Source organism: Hibiscus syriacus, unplaced genomic scaffold (assembly GCF_006381635.1).
Source record: "Hibiscus syriacus cultivar Baekdansim isolate YM2019G1 unplaced genomic scaffold, ASM638163v2 tig00111402_pilon, whole genome shotgun sequence".
Lineage (NCBI taxonomy): Eukaryota > Viridiplantae > Streptophyta > Magnoliopsida > Malvales > Malvaceae > Hibiscus > Hibiscus syriacus.
In genome coordinates this window covers 6552091-6578820 of record NW_024063082.1, presented here as the reverse complement: position 1 = coordinate 6578820, position 26730 = coordinate 6552091, and the positions used below count along the sequence as shown (strand labels likewise).

The following is a 26730-nucleotide window of genomic DNA, read 5'->3' as shown; positions in this document are numbered from 1 at the left end:
TTTCTTGTTTTCTTCATTTGTAATTGGTTTTTCGAAAGAGCTAACATAATTAGTTTCTCGAAGTATTTCAAACATAGCAAATATATAACATAATTTATAGGCACAAATTATGCTATATAAATGTTATCATTTCAAAAGAAAATGTTATATAAGTGCATGAATCAAACTACTTTAATGGTTAAAAGAATAATTATTATTTTTAAAGGTTTTAGGTTCGAACACCGTTGATTACAACTCTCCTAAATTAGAAAAAATGAACCGTTACAAGCTGCCTTAATCTTATTCTCCCATCAACAGATTCTAATAACAAATATGTTAATATATTAGATTCCATCTCTTCAAGGGTAACCGCAAGAACCATACGAGCTAAGTTGGGAGTTTCCGTTTGAATATGTTGTTAAATCACAGGCAAATGATAGAAATTTTGTTGCAGATTAGAATGTGCTAAATACCCAAAAAAAAATGGCATCAATCAAGGGAATGGAATGAACTACGTTCAACTAACAAATACAGATACATAGGAGCAATAACCTTTGCTCATTTACATCTACGTTGAAGTTGTAACAAAATCAACAAGTGTGGAAGAAGAGGCAGATGGCTGAAATATCATCCATTGCAATGCCCTTCCTCTTCTTTTTCCAAGCCCGGACAGCGGACTCGACCAGCTTCTTAGCTGCCTTCGCCTTGTCTGGGGTTGAAGATACTATTTGTATTGCTTCCTGATTGGTTACAACATCCCATACCTGCATGACAAGATTCAAAAACAAATCAAAAGCATTGTCATCTGATAAACTTTCATCAAAGCCTTGGTGTTTGTATATATACATACCCCATCAGTAGCGAGCACTACAAATTCGTCTCTGCCGGTTATATGTCTTTGTGTGACTTCCGGAACTGAAATAAGTCCGTAATCTTTAATGCAGTAGTCCCCAAAAGCTCTTGACATTGCCAGCCCCGGTGACTCCTCATCAGGTAGCCAAACTCTGTGCACCCCTGGCTCATCATGCAGGCAGAAAACCCGACCTTTGCACTGAATTATCCGCTCGGCCTCCTCTGCAAGCAACATCAGCCGAAAACATAAGGATCCTTAATCGCTTCTCTTTCGTTTTCTTTTTCCCGACATTTTTAGAGACTCTGATCGAGAACTCACGAGGTAGATTCGGCTTGAAATCTACTGTAAGCTGAACGGGAACCAAGTTTCCTTCATCCGATGTTGTAGCCAAAACAGCCCGAGAATCACCAATGTTGGCTACATATATAAGATCTCCCTATCCAATATAAACTTGAAATCACTCTCGATGATCATTTAAAATGTTCTGAATACAGATGAGTGTTCAAGTAATACTAAACCGAGTACCTGTCTGACAATTGTTAAGGCAGTTGTTCCACTGTAAAATGAATTGATCTTCTTATGCCGCTCGAGCATGCGATCGACTGCAGCGCAAGTCTTTAGATAAGAATGCTTCCATATATGAAACCTTTCATGGTTTTTATTGGATTCTAAATCGGTATCTGGGTCGATCGATGCCTGAGCTAGAGTCTCTTGCCAATTGCAGAGCAAGGACGAAGGCATTGATTCTCGGACTTCCTTAGCTACAAAATGACCCCATGGACCATGCCCATCAAATATCCCACAAAACAACATGTCTGTTTGACATCCAAATTCCTATCCCAAGCAAAAAAAAGTGTAAAATTTACAGGACAAACACTCGTATACCGGGAGTTAAATAGCGATCCAATTGTTATATAACGGTAATTATGCCGTCCGAAATTGTTATTGTATGATTGTGATACCCAAAATGACTACAATAGCATTAATTATGTCCAAAGTTGCGATAAATACATCGTAACCGAAAATGAGATTATAACCGCAATTTAAATCTATGCTCATATCAGCCTGGTAAAAAGAAACAGTCATCTTTTATTACCTCCCATACAATGGCACAATCCTGGTTCACTCCTTTTCGACCTCTCTTCGAGAACACCGAAGCGAAATTGTTCGAACCATCGACGTTTACGGAGCCGGAAGATCTCAGAATGAGTTCATTTCTCTTGGCATCCTTCGTCTTTACCTCGGCAGTCTCTCGTCCGTCATCGTTCCCCGAATTGTTCCCTCTCAGTGACCTTGCTAATCCATTCAACATGGATGAAAACTGCCTCATTGCCTTCTAGAATTCAATTCACGCTACCAAAGAAGACATAATCTGACGCAGAAAGGTGGGAATCTAACAATTTAATAACAGTAAAAAAAAGTATAACTTTAATTGTAAAAGGCTTTACAGAGAATACTCATCGTGCCATAATAATTCAAATAACCTCCCCCATTAGGAAATTTTAAAGGTGCTGAACTAGTAAATAGATAAACTTAACACCTCAGACGTAGCTGTCTGCACACCATCGCCTGGTCTGTTTGGTTGCCGAGAAAGGATAATGGGGAAAGAAAAGGGGAGAGTTCAAATTGCCATCTTTCAGTATGTTGTAAAGACTGGCTGGTGGCCAACTTGAAAAGTAAAAGAAGGATATCTAGAGCTTACTAGAACTTCAAGTTAGCTGAAATTTCCCTTTACAGAAAAGGCAAAAACTAAAAGATAGAGCTTTCTGGTTTTCCTTAGATAATATCCAACATTTCTAAACTAAAACAAAAACCCAATAACCAAACTTTCTCGTCTTCCACTTTCTTTTCCTCCATTTTCTCAGCAATCAAACAAGCCACTCCAACCAAAAAAGAAAGAAAACATCAAGATCAACCCCGCCAAAAGGAGAGAAAAAAGGTGATGTGATTAGACCTCAAGAGCAAATGGTTTGCTGAGAAGCTGATGTGAGTAACCAGAATGCAATGAGTCGATCTTTACAAGAAAATATGAGAAACCGACACATAAAATATGGAGATGGATCAGAAAAAATACCCATAGTGAAAAGAAAGAATATTTTCCTTCGTTGTTGTTTGTTAGGTTGTGGTTTTTTTAAAAGCTTTAATTCTTATCCGTGAAGAGGAGAACAAAGGAACAAAAGGCGCAGAGACATGTATTTACATGCATGAATTCTTGCATTTAGTCCATCAAATGATCAACTTATTTCATTATTTTCATAAACAAAAACTATCATATAATATTAATTGTTAAAATATTTTTTAATACTATTAAGAAACAGTTAATAAACAAGTAAGAAAAGTTGAGAAAAGTCTTGGAGCACAAAGTTGAGAAAAGTCTTGGAGCACAGCTGGTGCATGAACAGATGATGCAGCTGTCCATGAGCAGCAACAGAAACATCAACTTTTAGATCCAGAACTTGTCTCAATTATTAATTAATTTACAACGCTATTATAAATAAATCTAAATGTAACTGTAATAGAGGTATGAGTTACGAACAAATGTTTGATGTAATAAAAAAATAAAGTGTAATATCAAAGAAAAAACTTGAATTGAAATATTAAAGAGGATATTATCATAAATAGTAAAATAAACATAAAATATATGTGTATGAGAACGAAATTATTAGCAAGAAGAAGCAAGTTTGGGCATGCAAAACACTTATAATTTTATTGAGAAGGATGTTGAAAGTAGTCAAAAACTGAGTGGCAACATATTAGGGGTCAAAGAATTGTGTGGAGGTAAGAGAAAGGGTCCACTAAATGCGATGGATGGCTAATTGATGGGAAGGAGAGGGCCCCAAAAGGCCGCACAATGTTCATGGGCATGCCATCCGTGTCGGTAACATGCACCTCTCCGTCATGGCAAACCTTTGAATAATCCTACTTTTTTTCTTCTTCTTCTTCTTTACGAAAATTTTAAAATACAACTTACTAATACAATGTTTAAAAATACTAAAAATTGATTATAATTAAACAATTTATTAAGAATGTAACTCTTTATATTTAACATAACAACACTTTAGGTTGAATCCAAAAATGTTATATTCTTTGTAATATTTTCGGTTACTATTAAAAATGTTATATATATATATATATTGATTTAAACCCTAAACCCCATAATATAACTTTTCGATTACAATATAAAATGTTACAATTTTATATAACTTTTTAATTGAATATAATCATATTTCAAATTAAAAATTATTTTAAATTAAATTAAATTATCGCATAACAATACTATCTTTATTTATTTCTCATCTTATGTTTGGGATTTTGATGATAAATACCCATCTTTTTCTTCAAACCACACAAGTTCATATCATGCTTTATTTTTACAACAGTATGCTTTGTTTCAATGATAACGCACTGATGTTGGATTTGGCGTTATGTTGGAATAATTAAAATTTAATTGATGGTTGTAGAATCGTCAAGAAATTTTTGAAGGTGGTTTTTTTATTGATTTTAATTAAATATATATATTATTTAAATTCAACTAATGGTATTAGAGTCGTCAAGAAATTTCAGACACAATCCTTTATTTAGTTTTAATTTAATATGTTAATTATTTAAATCAAACTAATGATTATAATTAGTGATGTATTCTCAAAGGAATCATGTTGTAAGTGTAGTTGTTTTAGGTCAATTGTAATGGGCGAAATTATTGAGACAAAAATTGTAAACAAACACAAAATGTTATTTATGCAATTTGAATTCACAACCATATCTTTGTGAAATTTAATCATAAAATTATACACCATAATATTCGCAGTATAACAATGTTAATCTCAACTTAATTCTATATTAGTTGAAGAAATTTCTCGTATAATGCCTAGAAAAAGTTGTGGTTAAATTATTAAAGTAACACTATTTTAATATTTTGTATCAAAATAGTATTAAAAATTTTTAATTCCTATAATGGCACATATTTTTCTTTAATTACACGTATTTACCTAAGTGATGTGTCACATGTAAAATATAAATTATGTTCATATTTCAGGTTACCTATAACATAAATAAAAATATTTCTTTGAGGAAGAGTCTTTCAAAATGCTACGGTGATGGGAACATGTACTATTTTGAAAAATAAATTTGTTTGGTGTCATTTTGATTAAAAAAATTTAAAAAGCCATTATTTTAATAGTTTAGCCAAAAGTTGTGGTCCATAGAAAATGACTGCCGGCTGATGTTCTAATTTCCTGATTAATTACGATAACAATCCCTTGCTGATCTAAAAGTATTGATCATAGATTGCGTTGGGGGCCACAATGTCAGCAGACCCCACCACCCATCGACAAATCCAACTAACCAGAAGTTGACACGTAATGATCTCAACAATCACATGCGGGGCGGCGCAGTAGATATCGACATTGAAACCTTTATTTATAATAGTTGGATCGGGTGGGTAGGTGTGGACTTTATTTTTTCTGAAAATCTCTACTGCAACCCTTCTTTTGGTTTGGTTTGCCACGAGAGCTAAAAGTGCGACTCATTTGGACAACAACGATGACTACATGATTCTTTCAATAACTTGTTAGTAAATATTACTAATATACTTTTATAATTATATTTAAATAAATTATGTTTTAAACAGTAATTGACTGGATTCAATTATATCTTAAAGACTTAAACTCGGTCTATTTTCAATTAAATTAATTTAGCTCGAAACTTTTCTACTTTCATGACAATACATTGGAGCAGTTGGTTCCGCCAATGGTGAAATTACACTGTGGGATCTCGGAATGCGGGAGAAGTTGATCTCGAAGTCATTCAAGATATGAGATATTTCGGCATGTTCAATGCCATTTCAGGTTTGTGTGCCATTACTTGCTGAGATCTCGCTCTCTATTATACTTTCTGCCTTCTTTTCCTTTGCAATGTCTATCAAACTACCGTTTTCATGTCACTCATGTCTGCTTTAGCAATTTCTATGGGTTTCGGCATTGCAATTGATTTTGTTGGAAGAATTACCTGCAGGTTTTGATAGCCAATGATGCCCCAATATCTGTCAGCCGTGTCACATGGAGTCCTGATGGAAGTTTTGTAGGTGTGTTCCTTTTTTATATATTATTAACATTTTAGTTTGCATATATTGGCACTTATTGCCTTGCTTGCTGTAGGAGTTGCATTTTCCAAACACTTAATTCACTTGTATGCTTATGGTGGATCAAATGATCTAATCCAGCGGTTAGAGGTTAGTTGATATTTCTTCTACTCTCCAGATGAAAGGACAGATAACCAGTGTTTGACCTTTTCTACTTTGTTAACAGATTGATGCCCATGCTGGTGGTGTAAATGACTTTGCTTTTGCTCCTTCAAACAAAAAAACTGTGCATTGTTACCTGTGGAGATGACAAGATCATAAAGGTGGCAATAGTAATTTTTTCACTAATATAATAGTTCGATTAAACTGGATATTTGTTGTGGTATTACTGAAAGAAGGGGAACAGGTGTGGGATTCAGTGACAGGAAAAAAGCTGTTTAATTTCAAGGGTCATAATGCACCGATATATTCCATCTGCCCGCATCATAAAGAGAACATTCAGGTACAGTTGAGACAGTCTGATTGGTTGTTGATCATATATACTTCTTAGTATTTAGAATAGGAAACAAGGATAAAGCCTTGATTATAAATCTGCTAGCAGCAGTGGCCTCTGCTGCTGTCTAGACTGTGATTATAACCAATCTCTTCTGCCTAAAGACACTATCAGAACCAACTTGTTAAATGCATGGAACTTCATATAGCAAAGTGCTCTGTGTAATTTATGATTTCCTTTCCTGTCAGATATTCATCAAAGAGGTGCCCGCTTTATCAGAACCATTTTCATACTCCCACTTAGAACTTTATGCCCAATGATTTAGTTCTAAGTGATCTGTTATATTTGATACTCCTCGTTCAATAGTTTAGGCCAGTGTCTTTGTGGAGTTCAGGGTTTGGTTGGATTAGTTGAATGCTTAGGGTCTTCTTTTCGGGCCAATAATTGATGCTTCAATGGGAATTTATACTTCCCTTTGGTAATTATCTACATCACTGCAATTCATATTTTCAACTGATGCCAATGGGAAAATTAAGGCCTGGCTGTATGATAATTTGGGTTCCAGAGTTGACTATGATGCCCCAGGTCACTGGTGTACTACTTTGCTTTACAGTGCCGATGGATGTAGGTATGATCATGACAACGTTAGCAATTTCCTGTTAAAAACTTCTAATTACCTTCACCCCCAGAAAAATGATTGTTTTAGTCTCTGCAACGTTATAATAAATTGTAGAAGTTCGATAAATTAAATGTCCATGTCGTAACTTTTGAAAGTTAGGTGACCAAAACAATCATCTGAGCATAGTGACCATTTTGTAGCGTTTCTGTGACAATTTATCAAAAGTTACAAAATGGTCAATAAATTGATCTAACTTTTACAAATTATTATAATGTCGCAGTGACCATTTTGTAATAGTTTGATAAATTTAATGACCATTTTGTAACTTTTGAAAGTTAAGTGAGCAAAACGATCTTTTAAGCAAAGTTTAGTGACATCTGTTGTACTTTACCCAAAAATTGCTTTCCTTATAGTGCCTTTAATTTCTTTTATATTTTTGGTTAAGTTTTACATGTAATTCATTAATCTTGAACTTCTACTAATTTCTACTTCCGTTTCAGATTGTTCCCTTGTGGAACAAGTACAGATGGAGAATCTTTTTTGGTTGAGTGGAATGAAAGTGAAGTAGCCATAAAGAGGACTTATGTTGGGTTTAGAAAGAAATCAACCGGTGTTGTGTCTTTTGACACAGCACAAAATCATTTTTTGGCTGCAGGAGAAGATAGCCAGATAGAGTTTCGGGACATGGATAACATCAATCTTCTCACTTTCACAGATGCAGAGGGTGGACTTCATATAACTTAAATGTTCAAATCTTCTCACTTTCACATATGTAACTTAAGTTGGGTGCCTAATTAATCATGTTACTTTCTTCAGAGTCTTCCCCGTGTGAGATTCAATAAGGAAGGAAATCTCCTTGCTGTGACAACAGCAGATAATGGATTCAAAATACTCGCAAATGCTGTGAGCCTCAGGTCTTTAAGAACTGTTGAAGCATATTCTTTTGATCCATTGAGAACACCCATTTCTTCTGCTGCAATTAAGGTTATTATAGTTTTGGTTTGCTTAATGTTCCCTTAGGAATATTCGTGTATTGAGACCTTCAGGTTTTTGCTTTTTTCTCTGTTGGTTTAGGCTTCAGGATCATCTTTGGCAGTTGCGAATGTTGGTCCTGCCAACTTTAAAGAGGAAAGTAGCTCTCCTGTTAGGCCTTCTTCTGTACTTGTATTTTAGCTTGGATGCTCCTTGCTTCATGTTTGAACTCTTTTCCTGAATATTATATCATAGTTGGAGGTTGCTACTTGCTGTTACCATATGGTTCATTATGCTACAAGCATTTTAGGAGAGAAGATTTAATGGCCAACTCTTTCTTAACTTATAGGTGCTACCTTTCATTTTTCTTTTCATGCAATAAGATGTGCTTTCAATGGAACCAAGTTGACCATATATAATTGAAATAAACCCCTAAGTTTTCAAGTGTTTTTCATGGTTCTGATGCTCTTATTGCTATTGATTCTATTTTTTTGGATTGTTTTCCCTCAAGAATGGAGTTGATCCCTTAGGTAGAAGTGTCGAAAAGCCAAGAGTTCTGGATGATGCAATAGACAAGACTAAACCCTGTCAGTTAGCTGAAATTGTGGATCCCGATCAATGTCGCCTAGTTACTTTACCTGACAGCACGGATAGCTCCAGCAAGGTTGTTAGTTTTCTTCAAATAAGAGGTTTTCATCATGTTTTATACCATTTAGCACTGCCACTGAATCATTGCATCTCTTTAAAGGTTGTTCGGCTTTTGTATACAAATAATGCCAATGGTATTTTGGCACTTGGATCGAATGGTGTTCAGAAGCTATGGAAGTGGCTCCGTAATGAACAGAATCCATCTGGAAAGGTAAAACACTTCCTCTTGAATCAGATTGTTTCTTTTGCTTTTGACATTTACTCTATAAAATTCATTTTTATTGCCAAGAACTCTGATCTCCTTTAAACTTTAAAGGCCACTGCCAATGTTGTTCCACACCATTGGCAACCAAATAGTGGTCTTATGACTAATGATGTCATAGGCGTCAACTTGGAAGAAGCTGTGCCCTGCATAGCAGTCTCAAAGAATGATTCATATGTACTGTCAGCCACTGGGGGAAAAGTTTCTTTGTTTAACTTGATGACTTTTAGGGTATGCCTTCACGTTCTTGTGTGTCAAATGCACATTATGTTCGGTTCTCTAATAACGCATGATTTGCAGGTAACGACAACACTCATGTCTCCTCCTCCGGCTTCAACGTTCTTAGCATTCCATCCTCAGGATAATAACATCATTGCAATTGGAATGGAGGATTCAACTATCCATATTTATAATGAGGTGACACTTCCGAACTCCGAAGACATATGCTTATTGATTCTTCTTCCCCATGTGCTATTTTGCTCCCCTAATTGATTCCTATCTAGTATGTTTCAACTTTTTTTTTCTTTTTTAGGTGAAATCAAAGTTGAAAGGTCATCAGAAGCGAATAACTGGTTTGGCCTTTTCAACCAGCCTCAATATCTTGGTTTCTTCAGGTGCTGATACTCATGTAAGTGGTATCCAGGCTTGTCTTATTTTTTTTCTTAACTTGTTTATGGATATAAATGACACAAAATTTAAGGTTATACAAAATCAGAAAAGGCACTGATTTTATTAGTTGGCTTTTCAACTTAGTTTCCTTGGTGTTTCTCAGGTCCCATCATCTTGGTGTACATTACACATTTTTACCTATTTAATTTATTTTTTGAGTGTTGTATTTTTAACATTTTTTATGTCATTTTTTCTTCCTTCATATGGCCAAGAAATGCTACAATGTTTATTTATGAAAACAATGTCATGGAGTCATGGTCATATTATTGACTGGCAGAGTCGGGAAATGGGATGGAGAGGTAGCATGTAAGCGATGTTATTAAAATCTTGCTGTTCTCTGCAGCTGTGTGTGTGGAGCATTGATACATGGGAGAAAAGGAAATTAGTTGCAATCCAAATCCCAGCTGGAAAAGCACCTACAGGTGAAACTCAATTACAGTTTCACTCTGATCAAATTCGCATGCGGTAGTTCATGAAACACAGTTAGCAATATATGATGCCTCAAAGATGGAGCACATTCGACAGGTAGGAAAGTACACAAAAATGGCATAGGTTTTGATAATATAAAGTTTGCTTTTGACGGAGGGAACACTTACTAATGCCATTTATTTGGTGCAGTGGATTCCTCAAGATGTACTGTCTGCACCCATAACTTGTGCAGCATACTCCTGTAATAGCCAATATGTGTATGCTACCTTTTGTGATGGTAATATCGGGGTATTTGACGGTGATAGCATGAGGCTTCGATGCCATATTGCTTCATCAGTTCACTTGTCTCCAGCGATCCTAAAAGGGTAAGTTGTCTGTTTTATTCCTTTCAACTGCACGGAAGCTGTGGCGGCATTCTAATTGATGTTATTTTTATCTGGACTATTGTCTACTATGATCAGACCGTTAAATCTGACATGTTTTTCCTTTGTACCGTTTTATAGTTCTAAATTGATGTTAGCATCGTCTGGACTATCATCTTCTATGATCAGGTTGTCAAATCTGTCTTGTTTCGCTTTTCCTGTACCAGATTTTGTCATGTTCCGGACTGGCAGTTCTGTTAATTCCTCTTCCCAGAGTGCTGCATGAACTTGGATTAAACTTTCAATTTTTCTACCGTTTGTTTTACAAAAACCAAGCAGTATATCCGCTGGTGGTAGCTGCACATCCGATGGAGGCAAACCAAATTGCAATCGGGCTGAGCGATGGAACCGTGAAAGTGATGGAGCCATCCGAATCTGAAGGGGAGTGAATCCACCACTGATGGATAACAGTGTTGTGAATGGCCGGACGACATCGTCGTCTACTGCAAGCAATCACACAGCTAATCAATTACAAAGATGAGATTGAGATATATGTCCGTAGTCATTAAAATGTGTAATTTCATGTATATGTGAGCAGCTGTGTTCGCGTTTTTTCTGAAAAAGTTCGGACAAGTCAGCATATGATGCAAGAGTAAGCTGGGAAAAGCTTTGCCTCCTTAAATCTGAAGGAGGGCTGGGACTTAAGGACATAAAGTCCTGGAATAATGCTTGTATGATGCATTTGATCCGAAATATTCTAGCGGGTGAGAGTTCCTTGTGGATTGCCTGGATAAAAAATTATGCAATCAAGGATTCTGATTTTTGGAACATGGACGTTCGTATTAATTCTAGTTGGAGCTTTCAATGCTTACTTAGCATGAGACACCAAGCTTTTCATGTTCTAACTTCTGGTGCACTGAATATTAAGGAAATTTGGCTTCTGATTCGAAACAAATGGCTAAAAGTCGTTTGGCACAAACTGATTTGGTTCCCTCTCCATATTCCTAAGTTTAGTATTATTGCATGGATGACCATATTAGACAGACTCCCAACTAAAGACAGACCGAAACGTTTTGGGTTTGATATTGACGATAAATGTGTGCTTTGTAATGACTCAATGGAAACTAGAGATCATTTATTCATTCAATGTCCTCTAGCTATTTCTCTATGGGATGTGGTTATCATCCTCAATGGCATGCGAAGGAAATCACATTCATGGGGAAATCACTTATCTTGGGCTTGTGATGCTTAGAAAAGAAGATCCTTGCTCACTACCATTATGAAATTAGCTTGGACAACATTTATTTACACTGTTTGGGAGGAGAAGAACAAGAGGTTATTCCAAGGATACTCAAGAAATTTTGAAGCATTGCTCCATGCTGTAAAACACTCTGTTGCTATTCAACTAAGGGGTAGAAGTATTAATAGGAATGATAGTGTTAATACTACACTTTGTAATCAATGGGGTATAGATTACCTTGTATTACATGGGAGTTTGCTCTTTGGATAATGAAATCTGATTTATTCAATGAATAGTAAGAGCAGAAGAGGTTTTCACTTAAAGCGTGGACACAGCTTATTCATCCTGAGCTATCGTAGAAGAAGTCTTCAGTTAAGGCATGGACACGCCAAATATCAGTTCAGTTCGGTTTGGATTAGTTTCGGATTTCCAAACAGAAACTAAACTGATCCAATCGATTTTTATCGGTTTCGATTTTTTAGTTATCGGTTTTTTTTGGATTGGTTTTCGGTTATTTTTTTATCGGATTGAATCCGATCACACTTATTTAATTTTGTAGCAGACTCTGGTTCTTTGGGTAATAAAATAATTTAATTTATCCAAAAAAAAAGAATGTATAAAATTATGTGTTCTTAGTATGTCTAAATGATTAACAGTGAATGCATGGCCAAATTCTTGTACAATCTTTACGTCCTTACTGCTTGATTGATAGTCAAAGTGGTGGCAGTTTTACTTGATTCGATCATGCAATATTGTTGTTGTTTGTTAAGTTGCGGGCAGCAATTAGGGTTTATGTTTATTATTTAGATATCTTATTTAGAGTTTATGTTTATAATTTAGGGTTTAAGTTAGTCCAAGTCTACATGATCGTTGGACTAGTCAAAGTAGGCTCTACCACAGGATTCTAATCGTTTCAGCTGCAAGCCAGAACGCTGGAGGCCTTCAAGAGCTAGGGTGAACAAAAGTTCAACTCTACTCGGAAAAACTGAATTTTTCAACTGACGTTACAAAATTAGTTTCGTTTTTTTTTAAATTTAAGTACCAAAATGATTATCCGACTATAGAGTATTGCTTTGTTAAGTTCTTATACTATTGAAAGTTACAAAATGATCTTTTGACTATAATGTATTGTTTTGTTGAGTTCATTGACTATTAAAAGTTATAAAATAACCACCCGACTGACATATGTTTCATATTCGTCTTTTCTTGTTAAAAAATTAATTATTGTCTAATTAAGATATGATAAAATTATATTTTAATGATGTTTATTAACACTACCATTACTTTCAAGCATGGGCTCAAAAGACATAATATTTCAAACATCGGTTCAATGATATAATGTGAGCGGAGAGTCGATTCATAAAATACAACTCAAACGCTTATGAGATCAAATTTTATTATATTCCAATTAATAAGCTTACATTCAACTCAGACATCTATAAATATTTTTAATAAAAAAATAATTTGAAAAATATAAATAGTCAGATAATTATTTTATAATTTTTATTAGTCGAATGACTCAACAAAATACATTATAGTCAAAGAATCATTTTATAATTTTTAATAATCAAGAAATTCAACAAAACATAACCTTATAATTAAGGATCATTTGTTTACTTTACCTATTTTTTTTATCCTTGGTTAGCAGTTTAACCGGTTTTTAAATCGATTTAGATTGACCATTCACCGACATTTGAGTGCAAAAAGTGCTCTAATCTCATTTGATCACCATTCTTTTGAAATTATTTTTCTTATTTTCATGATATTTATCTATCATAAGCTAAAATTAATAGGTGAATAGGTCATCTGATCGTATGACAACTAAAACTAGAGATAGATATGAGATCTAAACTCGATGGGTTTTTTTAAAAAAAGTTCGGGTTCAAGTCGATTTTTTTAAAGATAATGTTCGGGTTGGGTCGGAATCGGGTTTATGGAGAAAATATCCGACCCAACCCGACCCGGGAAAAAAATATAATTTTACCTTATATATTTAAGAATAATTACAATAATATCCCTTTATATATTATTTTTTTCAATTAAATCATTGTTTTATTGAATAAAATAATATTTTTATTATTTCGAGTCGTATCGGATTCGGATTCTATCACAAAAGATCGGGTCGAGTGGAGGATATATATTTTTCGGATTAGGTCGGGAGAAGGGTGTAAAATTTTCAGTCGGGTCGGGTTGGCCGAAACCCGACCCATGCCCATCCCTAACTAAAACTCCACATCCCACATAAATTACATTCATTCATTCCAACGCCTTATTCAACATTTTGCTTCTAAATACATCAATGTTTTCACTACAAACAGCATATCAAACCGTAGATCGCAGGGCTCTGTGCCATGAACATGATGTCTGCGAGGGTTTTCGGGTCTGCAGTTGGAGCAAACAATTTGAAGGCAGTCATAAAATATCATCGCGGACAACAGCAGCCCTTGAATGAACTTGCATCTTTTTGTCTTCTCTTCCTGATCCTTGACCGAAAGAGGAGTCAATTGAACATTTCTGTCACGTCAAAACCATACGAGCAAAGCGGATAAACATGGATCGCACTATATATTTCAAGTATACCATAACGAAAATATAACACTAAAAAGAAAAACTAGGACCAAGCATGAAACCCCATGTAATTATTATAGGTCACCTTTGAATAAGGTTTCAATAATGATGCACGGTGAGAAACTCTCGATAAAAAAAATATCGAGACATCCTATGAAGTGTCTCAACCTCTTTCTCACAGAATAGCATCATGTCCCTACTTTATTGTCACGAAGAACGGCTTAAAAAGAAAGCATCTCGTTGAGGGGGGGGGGGGAATAGAACCATGTCTGGATGCCCTTTTCACTTGGGGCTGAACTGAACCTATCCCATTCTGAACAAGAAGGATACGGAAAGATTCATGTTATCTAGGATTGCAAGTATAACCCGATAAAAGACTGTGCACACAGAACAATTGAACAATCTTTAACTTACCTTTCCAACTTATTTGCTTCTGAACTATCCTCAGTTGTATTTGTTTCCCAAGAAAAGTGAGGCTGGACCCCGACAAAATCATCAACCATGGGCAAAATAAAAGAAGACAACAACGGATTAGGTGCGGAATTGGATGAAGCCACTAAACAAGAACCCCCAAGGAGAGACTGTAGGTTTCCTTCTCGCAGCTCTTTCCTTAGGAGCGACAGTGTTGAATGAGATCCACTTCTATGTGATTTCCTTTTGCGCTGCATGTAACCACTTGTTAAGGAAATGAAAATACCAAGTCAGGTCCTTTGAATGACACGACTGACTTACAAGGAAGCCCCGCAAACAAAGCTAGCAATTCTACAAGTTCGCAAGTAAATCGCTAGCTTTGTTTGTGGGGCTTACTTGAAGAAATTGATATGGTTTAAAGAGAAATTCGATTCTTCAAACCCCAAAGTCAAAGAGAAAAAACAACAATGATAAAGTTTGCAGGTAAGATAATGAGCAATCAAACTCCAAAATGTAGCAGACTCCAATAACAATTTTCAAGGCACACCAAAAAGAAATAACTTATTGATATGGTTTAAAGAGGAACTCGATTCTTCAAAAATAACAACTCAGAAAAGGATATCTTGAATATATTTCCATGGTGTAGTGTTATATGTGCAACCATATCGACTCCCACTTTCATTGCACAGACTGGGCATACCTGTAAATAAAAATGACCACAACTGAATTTATAATAATAATAATAATAATAATAATAATAATAATAATGTACCCTTTTAATCTATAGAAAGGTCTTGAGACCATGTAAAAGGAAATCTATAAAGAGAAATTATAAAGCTCCTTTTCTCCAACTAACATATAACATATCAACCTACAATTTATCAAGTCAATCAGCACCAATACTAAACTTGTAAGCAAAATTAACACTAGAGCTAACTTTTCCTATTAGTGGAGCTTGAGCTCACGCTCCGAAGTCCAAATTATATCTGGCAATTATGAACATTACACGGACAAATCAACTAAAAGTGAAAACGATACATGAAAAAACAGCATAGAAAGGTAGTAGAAACTCTCTGACATAAACTATTAATCTCAGGATCTATGTAACACCTTAAACACAATATGACTAGGAAAAAGTACCTTGAACGCAAAAGATACATGGATCGCTCGATCTAGACCAGAAGTAGTTCATCCAAAAACTTCCATATTGTAACTGTCGTAAGACTCATTTAAAGTTTGAAACTCGGGTCCATAACAAACAAACCTCTTCTCAATTCCTTTTAGTGGACGGATCAGAATTCAAAGCTAAACTCAGTTATGGCACTTCGAAAAACTACAAAGATGATAATCATGTAAAAGAATTCCAATATAGCCATCTTGACGATATAACAAATAAAAAAGGCACTGGAAAATAAAATAAAAACAGAGCAATACCCCATTTTTAGCCTCCACGGGATGCTCGTCAGTCGTATTGTTGAGTTGCTCAAACAAGGTTGGATGTTAAACTTTAATTGTATACCTCCAAAAAGTAACAAGATTATAAATGAGATAATGAAACTGACATGAAAACCACCATTCCGTACTCGTGCAGAGATTAATCTCGTGTTGCATGCAGTAAACTAGTAATTTAACTCAATTATTTTTCTCTCGTTTTATATTTAAATTTTTTTTAATGATTCCTATTTAAAGAGAGAAAATATATCGACCGAAAATTATTAACTATCTTCTTTATTATTTTAAAAATGTTATATAATAAATTTAAATGAATTTATTTTCATCAAAATCAGTCAACGAAATAATATTATTATAAAGATAAAAACTTGAAAGTACTCGATCGGGCCGAGGAATTCACCGTAGAGTACGACCCGACCCGACCCTACTAACTTAACCCGACCTAAATGAAGATTAAAAAACGATTAAAAACAGTAACTACGCTTATAATCTGAAACACTGAGCCTAATAAAATTATAAAAATATTTATAATCCCCCACGTCTACCATAACTTTTTCTTCTTTATAGTTACACTTTCCTGGTGGTTTCCTTTAAGAACGATCCTCACCTTCGCCGGCGCTTGAGTCGGCCGTTCGTCTCTTTTCAACTGTCCCCTAAACGGCCGATCGCCGACCCCCGGTCACGTGATCATCCCTCTCTTATTGTTTTTTTACAGCTCCGCCATGAGAAAACCTCAATTTCTAGATCTCTAAATTCTTAATCTGAATCCGAATCTAGATTTTATTTTTAAATTTTTAGTTAATATATATTTTTCGTTCTAGAGCTATGGCGACGAGGAACCGGACGCTGTTATTTAGGAAATATAGGGATGCGTTAAAGAGTGTAAGAATTCCGATGAGTTCGTTGGCATCGTCCTCGGTCCCGAAGAGTTCCGGCGGAGGACCGGTGATCGAGATGGTTAGTACTTCGTTGCTCCATCCAAATCGTTCTTATACTCCTCTAAGTACCGAGGATCCTGGAAATTCAAGGTAATTCAACTTTGCAGCTAATATTAATTTTATAATAATAAAGATCGAGATCAATACTTGTGTTTTCGTTTTATTAAGAGTGAATTTATTTGAAAGCAATTAGTTAGGTTAATTTAGCTGAATTAGTCTCCTTTTATATGAAGTAGAATTGATATAGTTTAGGCTAAGCAAAATTGTTGAATTATATGTTAAGTAACTAATTTTTTAGGGATTGGCATCGAAGAGATGCTTACAAATGAATGTGGTTGAATCTAATTGATATCCTTGAACAGTTCTTACAAGAATTATTTAGCTGTGTGATATTTTGAATGATTTGGGAAGAGCTAACAAAGATCATGAGGTGCTTTTATGCAGTACAATGAAAGATCAAGGCTTTGCAATGAGGGATTGTAGATATAAATTACAATTGGGTTTTCTTTTAAAGTCCATGTTCTCATTCAAATGGTTTTGAGTTTTTTTTAATGGTAATAATTTTGAGTTAATGTATATCTCTGTTTGAATGGTCATATAACTCTGTAGTAGGAAAATAAGGGTTGTATGTCTGTTGCAGTAAGGGCGCAAATGCAGTTATAGTGGGTCTACCACCAGCTTGGGTAGATGTATCTGAAGAAATAGCAGCAAATGTGCAACGAGCACGTACAAAAATGGCCGAGTTAGCGAAGGCCCATGCAAAGGCTTTAATGCCTTCATTTGGTGATGGTAAAGAAGACCAACGCACTATTGAGGCTCTTGCCCATGAGATTACTAATCTGTTGAAGAAATCAGAGAAGAGATTGCAGAAACTCTCTGCAACTGGACCTTCTGAAGACTCAAATGTCAGGAAAAATGTCCAGGTAATGCTGAGTGATGGTGAGAAAAAGGTCATCTTTGATTCTTTTTTTTTATCCCATGCACGTGTCCTTAAAGAAGGGAAGATAATAATGCTGATGTTTAGTGCTTTATCCTCTATACTCTCTGACATAATTTTAATTTTTTATTCCCTTTGATAATGTACACTCTGATCTATTCTTTTGTCTACATTTCTTGCTTTTCATGCTGCTCTCCTTTTTTGCAGCGTCAACTTGCTTCTGACCTTCAGAACCTATCAATGGAGCTCCGGAAGAAGCAATCAACTTATTTGAAGCGCCTTAAGCAGCAAAAAGAGGTATAGACAAGAAACTTCCTTCTTGACAAATCATTTTTATATAGTATTTGGTTGCAGTTTCACATGCTAAATGACCCATACAATTTCAATTTCTGTTTTTTGCACTGCATATTTTAACTAAATTACGGGTATCTTTTGTAGGGCCAGGATGGAGTTGATCTAGAGATGAATATAAATGGAAATAGGTCTAAAGCAGAAGATGATGACTGGGATGATATGGTATACTGGTTTCTTTAAACCCTCCTTTTAGTATATACGATCTATCTGGACACATTTTAGGAAGCATGAGTTTTAGCAGAATGCCACGTTACATGTTAGGATCTTGACAGTCAATTATGTGGCAACCAAGATCCAAAATGTGCCTACTCAAACTTTCATATGTTTTCCTTGTGCAATCATGATATTAGGTTTTGATGGATTTGTGTCTTTCATCTGATTCCAGTTTGGTGTCAAGATTCTAATAGTGCACGATTATGTCATGTAGGTATTTAGTGAGCATCAGATGGCAAAGTTAAAGCAAAGTGAAGCATTAACAGTTGAGAGGGAAAGGGAGATTCAACAGGCAAGTGCATTGCTCTTGATCTTTTTGTCAACTGATTCTGCTGCTTTCATAGCTATCCGGAATGAATTATCTATGCATGTATTAAAATGGATTTTGTAGGTTGTGGACTCCGTAAATGAGCTTGCTCAGATTATGAAGGATCTGTCAGTTCTTGTCATTGATCAGGTACAAATCCATCTAGCATTAATAATAAGTTGCAAACTTCTCTCAGAGTTATTAAGTGGAGTTTCCAAACAGGGTACCATTGTCGATCGGATAGACTACAACATTCAGAATGTTGCAACTACGGTCGAAGAAGGCCTCAAACAACTACAAAAGGTCATTCATCTTTGCCCATTATTTACCCACATTTACATTTTTGAGTAATCATATTCTAAATCTTGTATGGATTCGAGTTGCAGGCTGAGAGAACACAGAAACAAGGAGGCATGGTGATGTGTGCTACGGTGCTCGTTATAATGTGCTTTGTCATGTTGGTCCTCCTAATCCTCAAGGAGATACTCTTCTGATCCACAAACATGGCTTTTTTGCTTAACGATTTACACTTTGACCTTCCATGTAAGCCGATTACTTAAGATGTCAAGAAGCAACAATTTCCTTGTCCAGCAGCGTAAGAATGTGTGGAACTTGAATATCCCCATATACACTTTAGAGGTTCGTGTTTACTTATTTTCTTTCTCTTCGATTTTTCATTTCGGCATTCGGAGAAGGGGAAGAGGGGGAAAGGAGGCGGTGTTTGACCAGGGTTTGAGGATTGATCTTTACAGAGCTTTGTATAAGTTAATTATGTATTAATTTTCCTTGAGCGAGGAAAGGAGCTGATTATTGATTCTTTTAAACACCCTGGGTTCGGAATTTCTAACTGTAGTTGGTTCCATGAGGAGATGAGGTGTTTGCCTATATATTACATGTATCAATTCTTTTACCTTCAAAGAAGTGACGTAAATATCCACTTTGTAGTAGATAAGCTCATCATATACATACATACGTGTATATATATATATATCAGCTAAGGAATCTGTTACCTTGTTCGGCTCTGAGTGGATGGAGGTATAACAGTATTTTTTTTTTAATTCTGAGGAATAAATTTATTTATTTGGAAACCCGGAAATCAGCTTTCGTAGCTCAGTTGGTTAGAGCACCCGTTTATTAAGTGGGAGGTCTTGAATTCGACTCTCAATGAAAGCAATTCTTGTTTTCCACCTTTTTTTTGGTCCTTGTTTGTTTCCCATCTAGCCAGATCTCTAACAACTATCCATAGCCTTTCTAAGTAGAATCAGGCAGATCCTTTTTTGATTTATAGTTCATCTCTGTTGGATGCTTTGCATTGCATCGACAAGGTTCAACAAATCAATGAATCCAAATTTACAATCTTATACCTAGTGCTTAATGGTACTTTAGCTTGAAAGAATCAAGGAAAGCGTTGGTGATGCTATTTCCAAAACTGAGAATCATACCATTTCCAAAGTGAAGAAATGAATATGATCCTTTAATATAGATTTCCCCTCAAAGAATCTATAAATGCTAGCTAGAATCATCATTCATTCATAACGGAACATAGAATTCTCATTGTCCATTGATTCCCAAAGTAGTATTTACAATCATCATCAGCCATTCCCAAAAAAATGAATTGCTTTCCTGTTGTCTTCTCTTCACCGAAGGTAAAAACAGTACAACCGTCAAGAAAATGGCTATTTTTCGTTTCACTTGACAGCAAAACAAAAACCCAGGAAAAGTCGAAATGAAAATGGGGAAAAAGAAAGGAGCTTTATGGGTTAGTTCTTCTCGAGAAGGTAATCCCCATTTTGGGTTTCTCTGTTTCTTCATAGCTCAAGCAAAAACTGAGCCACAAGACAATGCCATCAAAGAAATAGCAGCCTCTTCTACCTCTCCCAACTCCCTTCTCCTTTGGCATCTTTGCTTCTTCACCACCCCAGATAATGATGATGAACTTTGCAACAAAACTTCACTTCCCAAAGCATATAATCTCACCTTCACAGTCTTACTCAGTCCATTGAAGCTGTAATTAATAAGCTTCTTATCACCATCGTCATTTGTGTAAGTATTCGAGCTGCTGTGTGAAAAATCTGATATCTCTTTCTTCCTTTTCTTCTCTAAACCCTTGTTCAAGCCCATCATTGCTCTTCTCTTTTTCCTGTACCTGATCCCACATGCATTGCAAAGTGACTGAAATTAACCCAAAGAAGAAACCCATCAGTGAGCTTTCTTACCAGAGGACTCGTGGTAATGATATCAAAAGAAAAGAAGCGACAAACCCAAGGTTCTAAAGGAGAAGAATTGTTGATTTGTTACGATGAAAATAGAAAGTGAAAAAGAAAATATACCTTGGGACCAGCAGGGCCACCTCTCCAAAGAGGAGTCTTTGTGGTTTTGCAATCAGTGCAGAACTTCTTGTTCTCATTCGGTGAATTCTGAATCATGCACAGAAACCAAATTAGTACGTACCACTAAAAGAAATGGGTTGAAAAGATGGAAGCTTTTAAGCATTGAAGATGATTTGTTTTGATATCCACCATTTCTCTCGGTTCCATTATACCCATGTGAAGCAACTCTGTAAAGAACTTCGATCAAAACAGAATGATAAAAGGAAAATGACAAAAAGGGTTTTCAAAGCTCGATGGACGGAGCAATACCGACTTAGTAACACAATCAAAAACCTTCTTCATTCGCTGAGGAGAAGAACAGATAACAGTGGGAAAAAACAAGGTGAGAATGAAGAACTGACATGGAGGGATAGAAGCAATAAACCCTAGACAGGGGAGAGTGATTGAAAAGACGGAGATACCCCTCCTGGTGACAGCTCTGCGCCGCTCTTCTGTTGATAGATGAAAAGGCCACACCCGCCAAAATTTTGAGAACTGTCGCTGTCCACGTGGCAACATGCATGCGTGGCGGGAGATGAAATTTCAGATTCTCTTCACCCTCAACTTCTTAAGTATCAGTCTAATTCGGACAGGTTTACGTATTAGGCCTTGCGTGATTTACCAAAATGATTTTTCTATATATATTTTTATTTTATGTTTAATTTTTGTTTGTTTATGGATGATACTCAGATTTTTTTTTCCTTTTTAGAATTTACTAATGTAATAAGATTTTATTTCTTACATAAATATTATTTCTTATAATTTCTAAATTATATATAAATAAAATGTTATTATTCATGTAATTTTATACTTGTAATATTTTATAAGTTATAATATAATTCTAAGACAAAATATTATGTTGGTATTGAAGACACTTAAATTCGTCGCTCATAATATATTCATTATGTTATAAGTTATAATATATATATAGTTTATTTACACTTAAATTCGTCCCTTATAATACATACATATATATATATTATATTATGTTTATTTACATTTTTTTTTTCCTTCTTTTCTTCTCTCCTTTTACAGGCCCAACAGTAATGGCCCAAATCCACACGCTGACCCAACTGCAATGGAAACCCTAGCAGCCTCTCACTCATCAGCGCCGCAAACCCATCCAGCTGAGGACTCCTCGCCACGCACGGTCCGAGTTCTCCGGCGCAAGGGAAGCAATAAGATCCTTCAGTAACAACCCACAACCGATCATCTCGGTTCACCAACAAACACAATAACATTAGTGTTTCATTAGGAGTTAAACTCTTAAAACATAGAACCCTATATTGTACTATAAATAAAGGTGGAAATCAACACAGAAGAGAGGAGGGATTTATAGGAGAAATAACAGAGAGATTACGCACTAAACACTCAAAAAGTACGAAGCAAATCGAAGCTACTGTAAACGTTTCAAAAGGAAATAAGAAGAAGGTAGCAATTATTTTTACCTTGTTCATTTGTTCACCGCTTTTGCATGTATTTTCGTCGAGATCTGGTTCGAATCGAACCCAAAAAACGTTTTTGAGTCAATGACCAAAAGGGGGTTTTTCGGAACTCTCATTTTAGATTCACACTCCCCTGAGGCGATTTAAGAAAAACCATGTTGATTTTCGGAATGAGGGTGCAAAGATCTTTCAAAAAAAGTAAAAGCTTTTTATTTTTGCCGCCGATGAACGGCGGCCGTCACCGTTCAACGGCGGCGGCGAGGCGGCGCACGGTGGCCGGGTTCTGGGTTCATGAAGAACCCATGGCCGTGTTCATCCGTTTGATGAACGATGGAGAGAAAAGGGGAGAAGCTCTCGACCAGAAGAAGAGGAAATGAAATGAAAAAAAACATTTGATCCGTTTATATCAGATCCGTGTTTTGCAATAAATTAGGGTAAACTACCCTTTTGGTCCCTCGCAGCTTCTAAAGATTTATCTTGACCCGATATTGCTTTGAATTTTGACCTCTAGCCTGCAGTTCTTTCATTTTAGTTCTTTCTCGGGATATTAGTTTTAATTATCTTTTTATATTACATTATAATATTTATATATATTTTATATTATTATTTTTTTTTTACACATTCGTATATATTTATTATTAGTATATTATTATTTCACTTATATGTTATATATATATATATGTATATATGTACACATTTTGTATTTTACCCTATTTGTTTACTTCTTTATTATTATATTTATTTACATTAGTTTTAATTATCTTTTTATATTACATTATAATATTTATATATATTTTATATTATTATTATTTTTTTTTACACATTCGTATATATTTATTATTAGTATATTATTATTTCACTTATATGTTATATTATATATATATATATGTATATATGTACACATTTTGTATTTTACCCTATTTGTTTACTTCTTTATTATTATATTTATTTACATTATTTATTTTTTTTCTATTATTATTATATTTTTTCCTCTTATATTTAGCTATTATATAAATGGTATTAATGTTATTATATGTTTGTATTAACTTTATGTGTTTTACTTTATACGCTATTATGTTACACTTTTTTTCTATTATTGTTATATATATATATTTTCTTATTTCATTTTCATTATTTTTCTATTATTAGTTTACATGTACATATTTGATTATGGTGATTTATTTTAGTTTTTTAGTTTTTATTTATTTATTACTATTATATATATCTTTTTATTTTTCCCATTGTTTATATCTTTATCATTATTACCACCATATACATTATTTTTATACTATGTATTTTCCTCATCTTATTTGTTTTCCATTTTACCTTAGGTGTTTTTATTTGCATTCTTTATCTAATATGTGTCTTGATTTTCTAAGAGTACAATTTAAGCAATCTAAGGTAAGTAATTTGGATCGTCATTTTACATTTTAATTTAAATTTACAACTTTCTTAATTAAAGACAACTGGAAATTATATAGTACCGAAAGGGCAGTTCAAGGGTGTTAATCCTTCCTTAGCTGTAACCGACTCCCGAATCCGACATATCTTTGGTAAGACGCAGATCAGGTAAGGTATAGGGTATCCGATTAACCTATTTATTGTAAATAAATAATCGGTGGCGACTCCAATCCATTTTCCTAAGTCGAAGCCCAATTCCGGGGCATTACCGAAAGACGGTTCCGACAGCTTGGCGACTCCGCTGGGGACACAGGTAAGTGAGTCAGGCTAAGGTAATTTCCAGTTGTCTTTTTAACGAAAAGGGTAAGTTTAAATTTTAAGGTAATATTTCGATCCTTATTACTTATTTTTGATTATATTTTTCGAGTAAATAGTTGGACTGACCGTTTTCTAATGATTTCAGCTTTCCAAACATTTTCATCTAAGGCTCTAAACCCGAGCTCCGAACCCTATTTTAAGTGGGGGTGAAAGCGACGCCTTCGTGTGAATTTATTCACCGTGCGGGCCTAGCAAGTAGCCTTCGGGATTCATATACCTTATGTCTTCGTGTGAATTTATTCACCGTGCGGGCATAAGGGAATGTGTCCCCTCGAGTTTAACTTAGTCCATACAAGCCTGTGATGGGTTTAGGACTAAGGGTCTGGCAAGCCCAAGAGGGCACCGACAAGGAAAACTCGGGTACCGTTTTTTAAAACCTAAACCGGGAGACCATGAAGAATTAGAGCCTACCCCAAAACCACATTCCAAAACTTAGGATTTTTTACCCTAACCATGTTTTTGTTGCGTTTTTTTTCTTCCGTCATTTTTTATTTGTATTCTTATTTTACTAACGTTTTTGCCTTTGTGTTTGTTTTCTAGCATTTGCATCATTACAAGAGGCTATTGATCCCTAAAAAGCGTTTGTTATACACAAAATAATTCGAATTAATGGACAAAGGTGTTGTAATACAAGAGATTGAAAACGCTGAGGCACGACTATGGTCCGAGAAGGCTCAGAAGGAGAAGGGAGACAGTCTTCAGGGAAACTATGTGTCAGAACTGGTTAGTTATGCCGCTGTCAGCCTGAAACAGAATAATGTCCAAGAGCTGCGAAACATTTGGGACAGTTGGAAGAATGACAGAAAGCAGAAGTTCAGCCAACGATATGGTGATATCGCCCTCTTGCTCCATGTCAAGACTGATGAGCCCTTGCTCCGAGCATTAATTCAATTCTGGAACCCGGGATATAGTTGTTTCACCTTTAACCAGGAAGACATGGTGCCTACTATCGAAGAGTATACTACTCTATTGCACTGCGAAAGCATCAAACTAGAGAGGGCATATATTAAACATATCAAGAGTCAGCCCTTCAAGAACGGACTGGCCAAGATTGCAGGGGTTGATGAAAAGTGGGTGACTGATCGACTCCGGCACAAAGGTAGCGGGGAAGGAATCGAGTGGATCCATATAAAGCAACTAATGAAAAACCACCCTGATGAGTGGAAGACTATAGACCTTTTTGCACTGGGTCTGTACGGTTTAATCATATTTCCGAAAGCTTTGGGGTGCATTGACGCTGCCGTGGTGGAATTATTTGAGCAACTTTCTAAACGAGTTAACCCAGCACCAGCCATCTTGGCTGAGACCTTTCGATCGCTCAACCATTGCCGAAGAACTGGCGGAGGAAGATTCACCGGGTGCATTCAGCTCCTTCAGGTCTGGATTCACAGCCACTTCTGGAAGACTGACGGGGTTGCCTACCGCCGTTTCAGCACCACCTATTCACCTCTAGGTGAATTTATTACCTTAAAATGGCATGAAGGCGCTTCAAAAGAAAAATGGATGAAGGTCTTTACGCACCTTCAAGACCGAGATATTGTCTGGAGAGCCCCTTGGTTATTCCTCAGTGATGTTCTTTTTCGGTGTGGTGACTCCGACACTGTGACCTTACTTGGACTTTGGGGAGCAGTCGGGTATGCTCCGCTATTAGCACTTAGACAGTATGGAGCACGTCAGTTTGTCCCAGCAACATGCGGTTTAGCTAGGTCAGAGTTTGAGTATCACGGCGACAGCTATAAGAAGATGATCAAAGAAGCAGCCGATTCGTGGAGGAAAGTATTCCGAATGGATGTTGTAGCTGCCAGAAGCATGCTCACTCCAGATTATATGGAGTGGCGAAGATTGAGAAAGAATGACAATGTCCCGGTGCCAGACTGTGATGACACCCGGACCATGGAAGAACATCTCAGGCATGTCCCTTCTGAACTCGAGATAGCCAAGACCGAGTTTGAAGCCGTGAATAATGAGCTGAAGCAAAGAATAAAGGAACTTGAAGCTGAACGTTATCAGTGGAAGCTTGATGCTGACTCTCAGAAAGATCGGGCAGAAAAACTAGAAAAAGAACAAAAAAGAGTCCGTTTTGAGCTCGAAGACTTGAGAAAGGGGTATCAAGATAAGGTCAAAGATAACTCCAAGTTGAAGGTAACCTCTGAATACTGGAAAGACGAAGCTCATAGCCTGAAAAGGAAGTTTGAGGGGCCTGATGAGAAAGCTTGGAAGGAACAGATGAAGACTGCCCAAAGACGCTTGGCAGATAGTCAATATCAGAACCAGCGCTTGAGAGTTCGGATAGCTGACTTAGAAAAAGACATGAGAAAGATGACAAGACAATAGCTGAGTTAGAAGCTATT

General features: G+C 35.8%; 4 protein-coding genes, 1 non-coding gene and 1 pseudogene across 6 annotated transcripts; 3 read left to right on the top strand and 3 right to left on the bottom strand.

Moving 5' to 3' along the window:
* Positions 1–477: 477 nt before the first annotated feature.
* On the bottom strand, positions 478–3036 carry LOC120161658 (probable protein phosphatase 2C 73). Of its 2 annotated transcripts, XM_039171876.1 has the most exons (7): positions 2787–3036; positions 2695–2700; positions 1929–2179; positions 1358–1666; positions 1151–1268; positions 830–1053; positions 478–743 (listed from the first exon to the last, which is right to left on the bottom strand). In XM_039171876.1, exons 3-7 carry the CDS (start codon positions 2160–2162, stop codon positions 570–572), a joined length of 1059 nt encoding a protein of 352 aa, XP_039027807.1. In that variant the 5' UTR covers positions 2163–2179; positions 2695–2700; positions 2787–3036; the 3' UTR covers positions 478–569. The 2 variants fall into 2 exon arrangements, with proteins under 2 accessions (XP_039027807.1, XP_039027805.1); XM_039171874.1 differs by lacking the exon at positions 2695–2700 and having other exon boundaries at positions 1929–2200; positions 2764–3036.
* A 2631-nt stretch (positions 3037–5667) lies between these two features.
* On the top strand, positions 5668–10859 carry LOC120161482 (annotated as a pseudogene).
* A 3020-nt stretch (positions 10860–13879) lies between these two features.
* On the bottom strand, positions 13880–16161 carry LOC120161481 (protein DEHYDRATION-INDUCED 19 homolog 3-like). Its single transcript, XM_039171715.1, has 4 exons — positions 16156–16161; positions 16020–16067; positions 14589–14836; positions 13880–14120 (listed from the first exon to the last, which is right to left on the bottom strand). Exons 1-4 carry the CDS (start codon positions 16159–16161, stop codon positions 13880–13882), a joined length of 543 nt encoding a protein of 180 aa, XP_039027646.1.
* A 430-nt stretch (positions 16162–16591) lies between these two features.
* LOC120161659 (syntaxin-43-like) lies at positions 16592–19612 on the top strand. The gene is made up of 8 exons (XM_039171877.1): positions 16592–17065; positions 17616–17898; positions 18120–18209; positions 18351–18428; positions 18694–18771; positions 18871–18936; positions 19009–19089; positions 19173–19612. Exons 1-8 carry the CDS (start codon positions 16863–16865, stop codon positions 19278–19280), a joined length of 987 nt encoding a protein of 328 aa, XP_039027808.1. The 5' UTR covers positions 16592–16862; the 3' UTR covers positions 19281–19612.
* Positions 19613–19885: 273 nt separating this feature from the next.
* TRNAN-AUU lies at positions 19886–19959 on the top strand. Its single transcript has one exon. It is a non-coding gene; the product is annotated as a tRNA-Asn (tRNA).
* Positions 19960–20590: 631 nt separating this feature from the next.
* On the bottom strand, positions 20591–22396 carry LOC120161480 (GATA transcription factor 15-like). The gene is made up of 3 exons (XM_039171714.1): positions 22217–22396; positions 21117–21203; positions 20591–20958 (listed from the first exon to the last, which is right to left on the bottom strand). Exons 1-3 carry the CDS (start codon positions 22394–22396, stop codon positions 20602–20604), a joined length of 624 nt encoding a protein of 207 aa, XP_039027645.1. The 3' UTR covers positions 20591–20601.
* Between the last annotated feature and the right edge of the window lie 4334 nt (positions 22397–26730).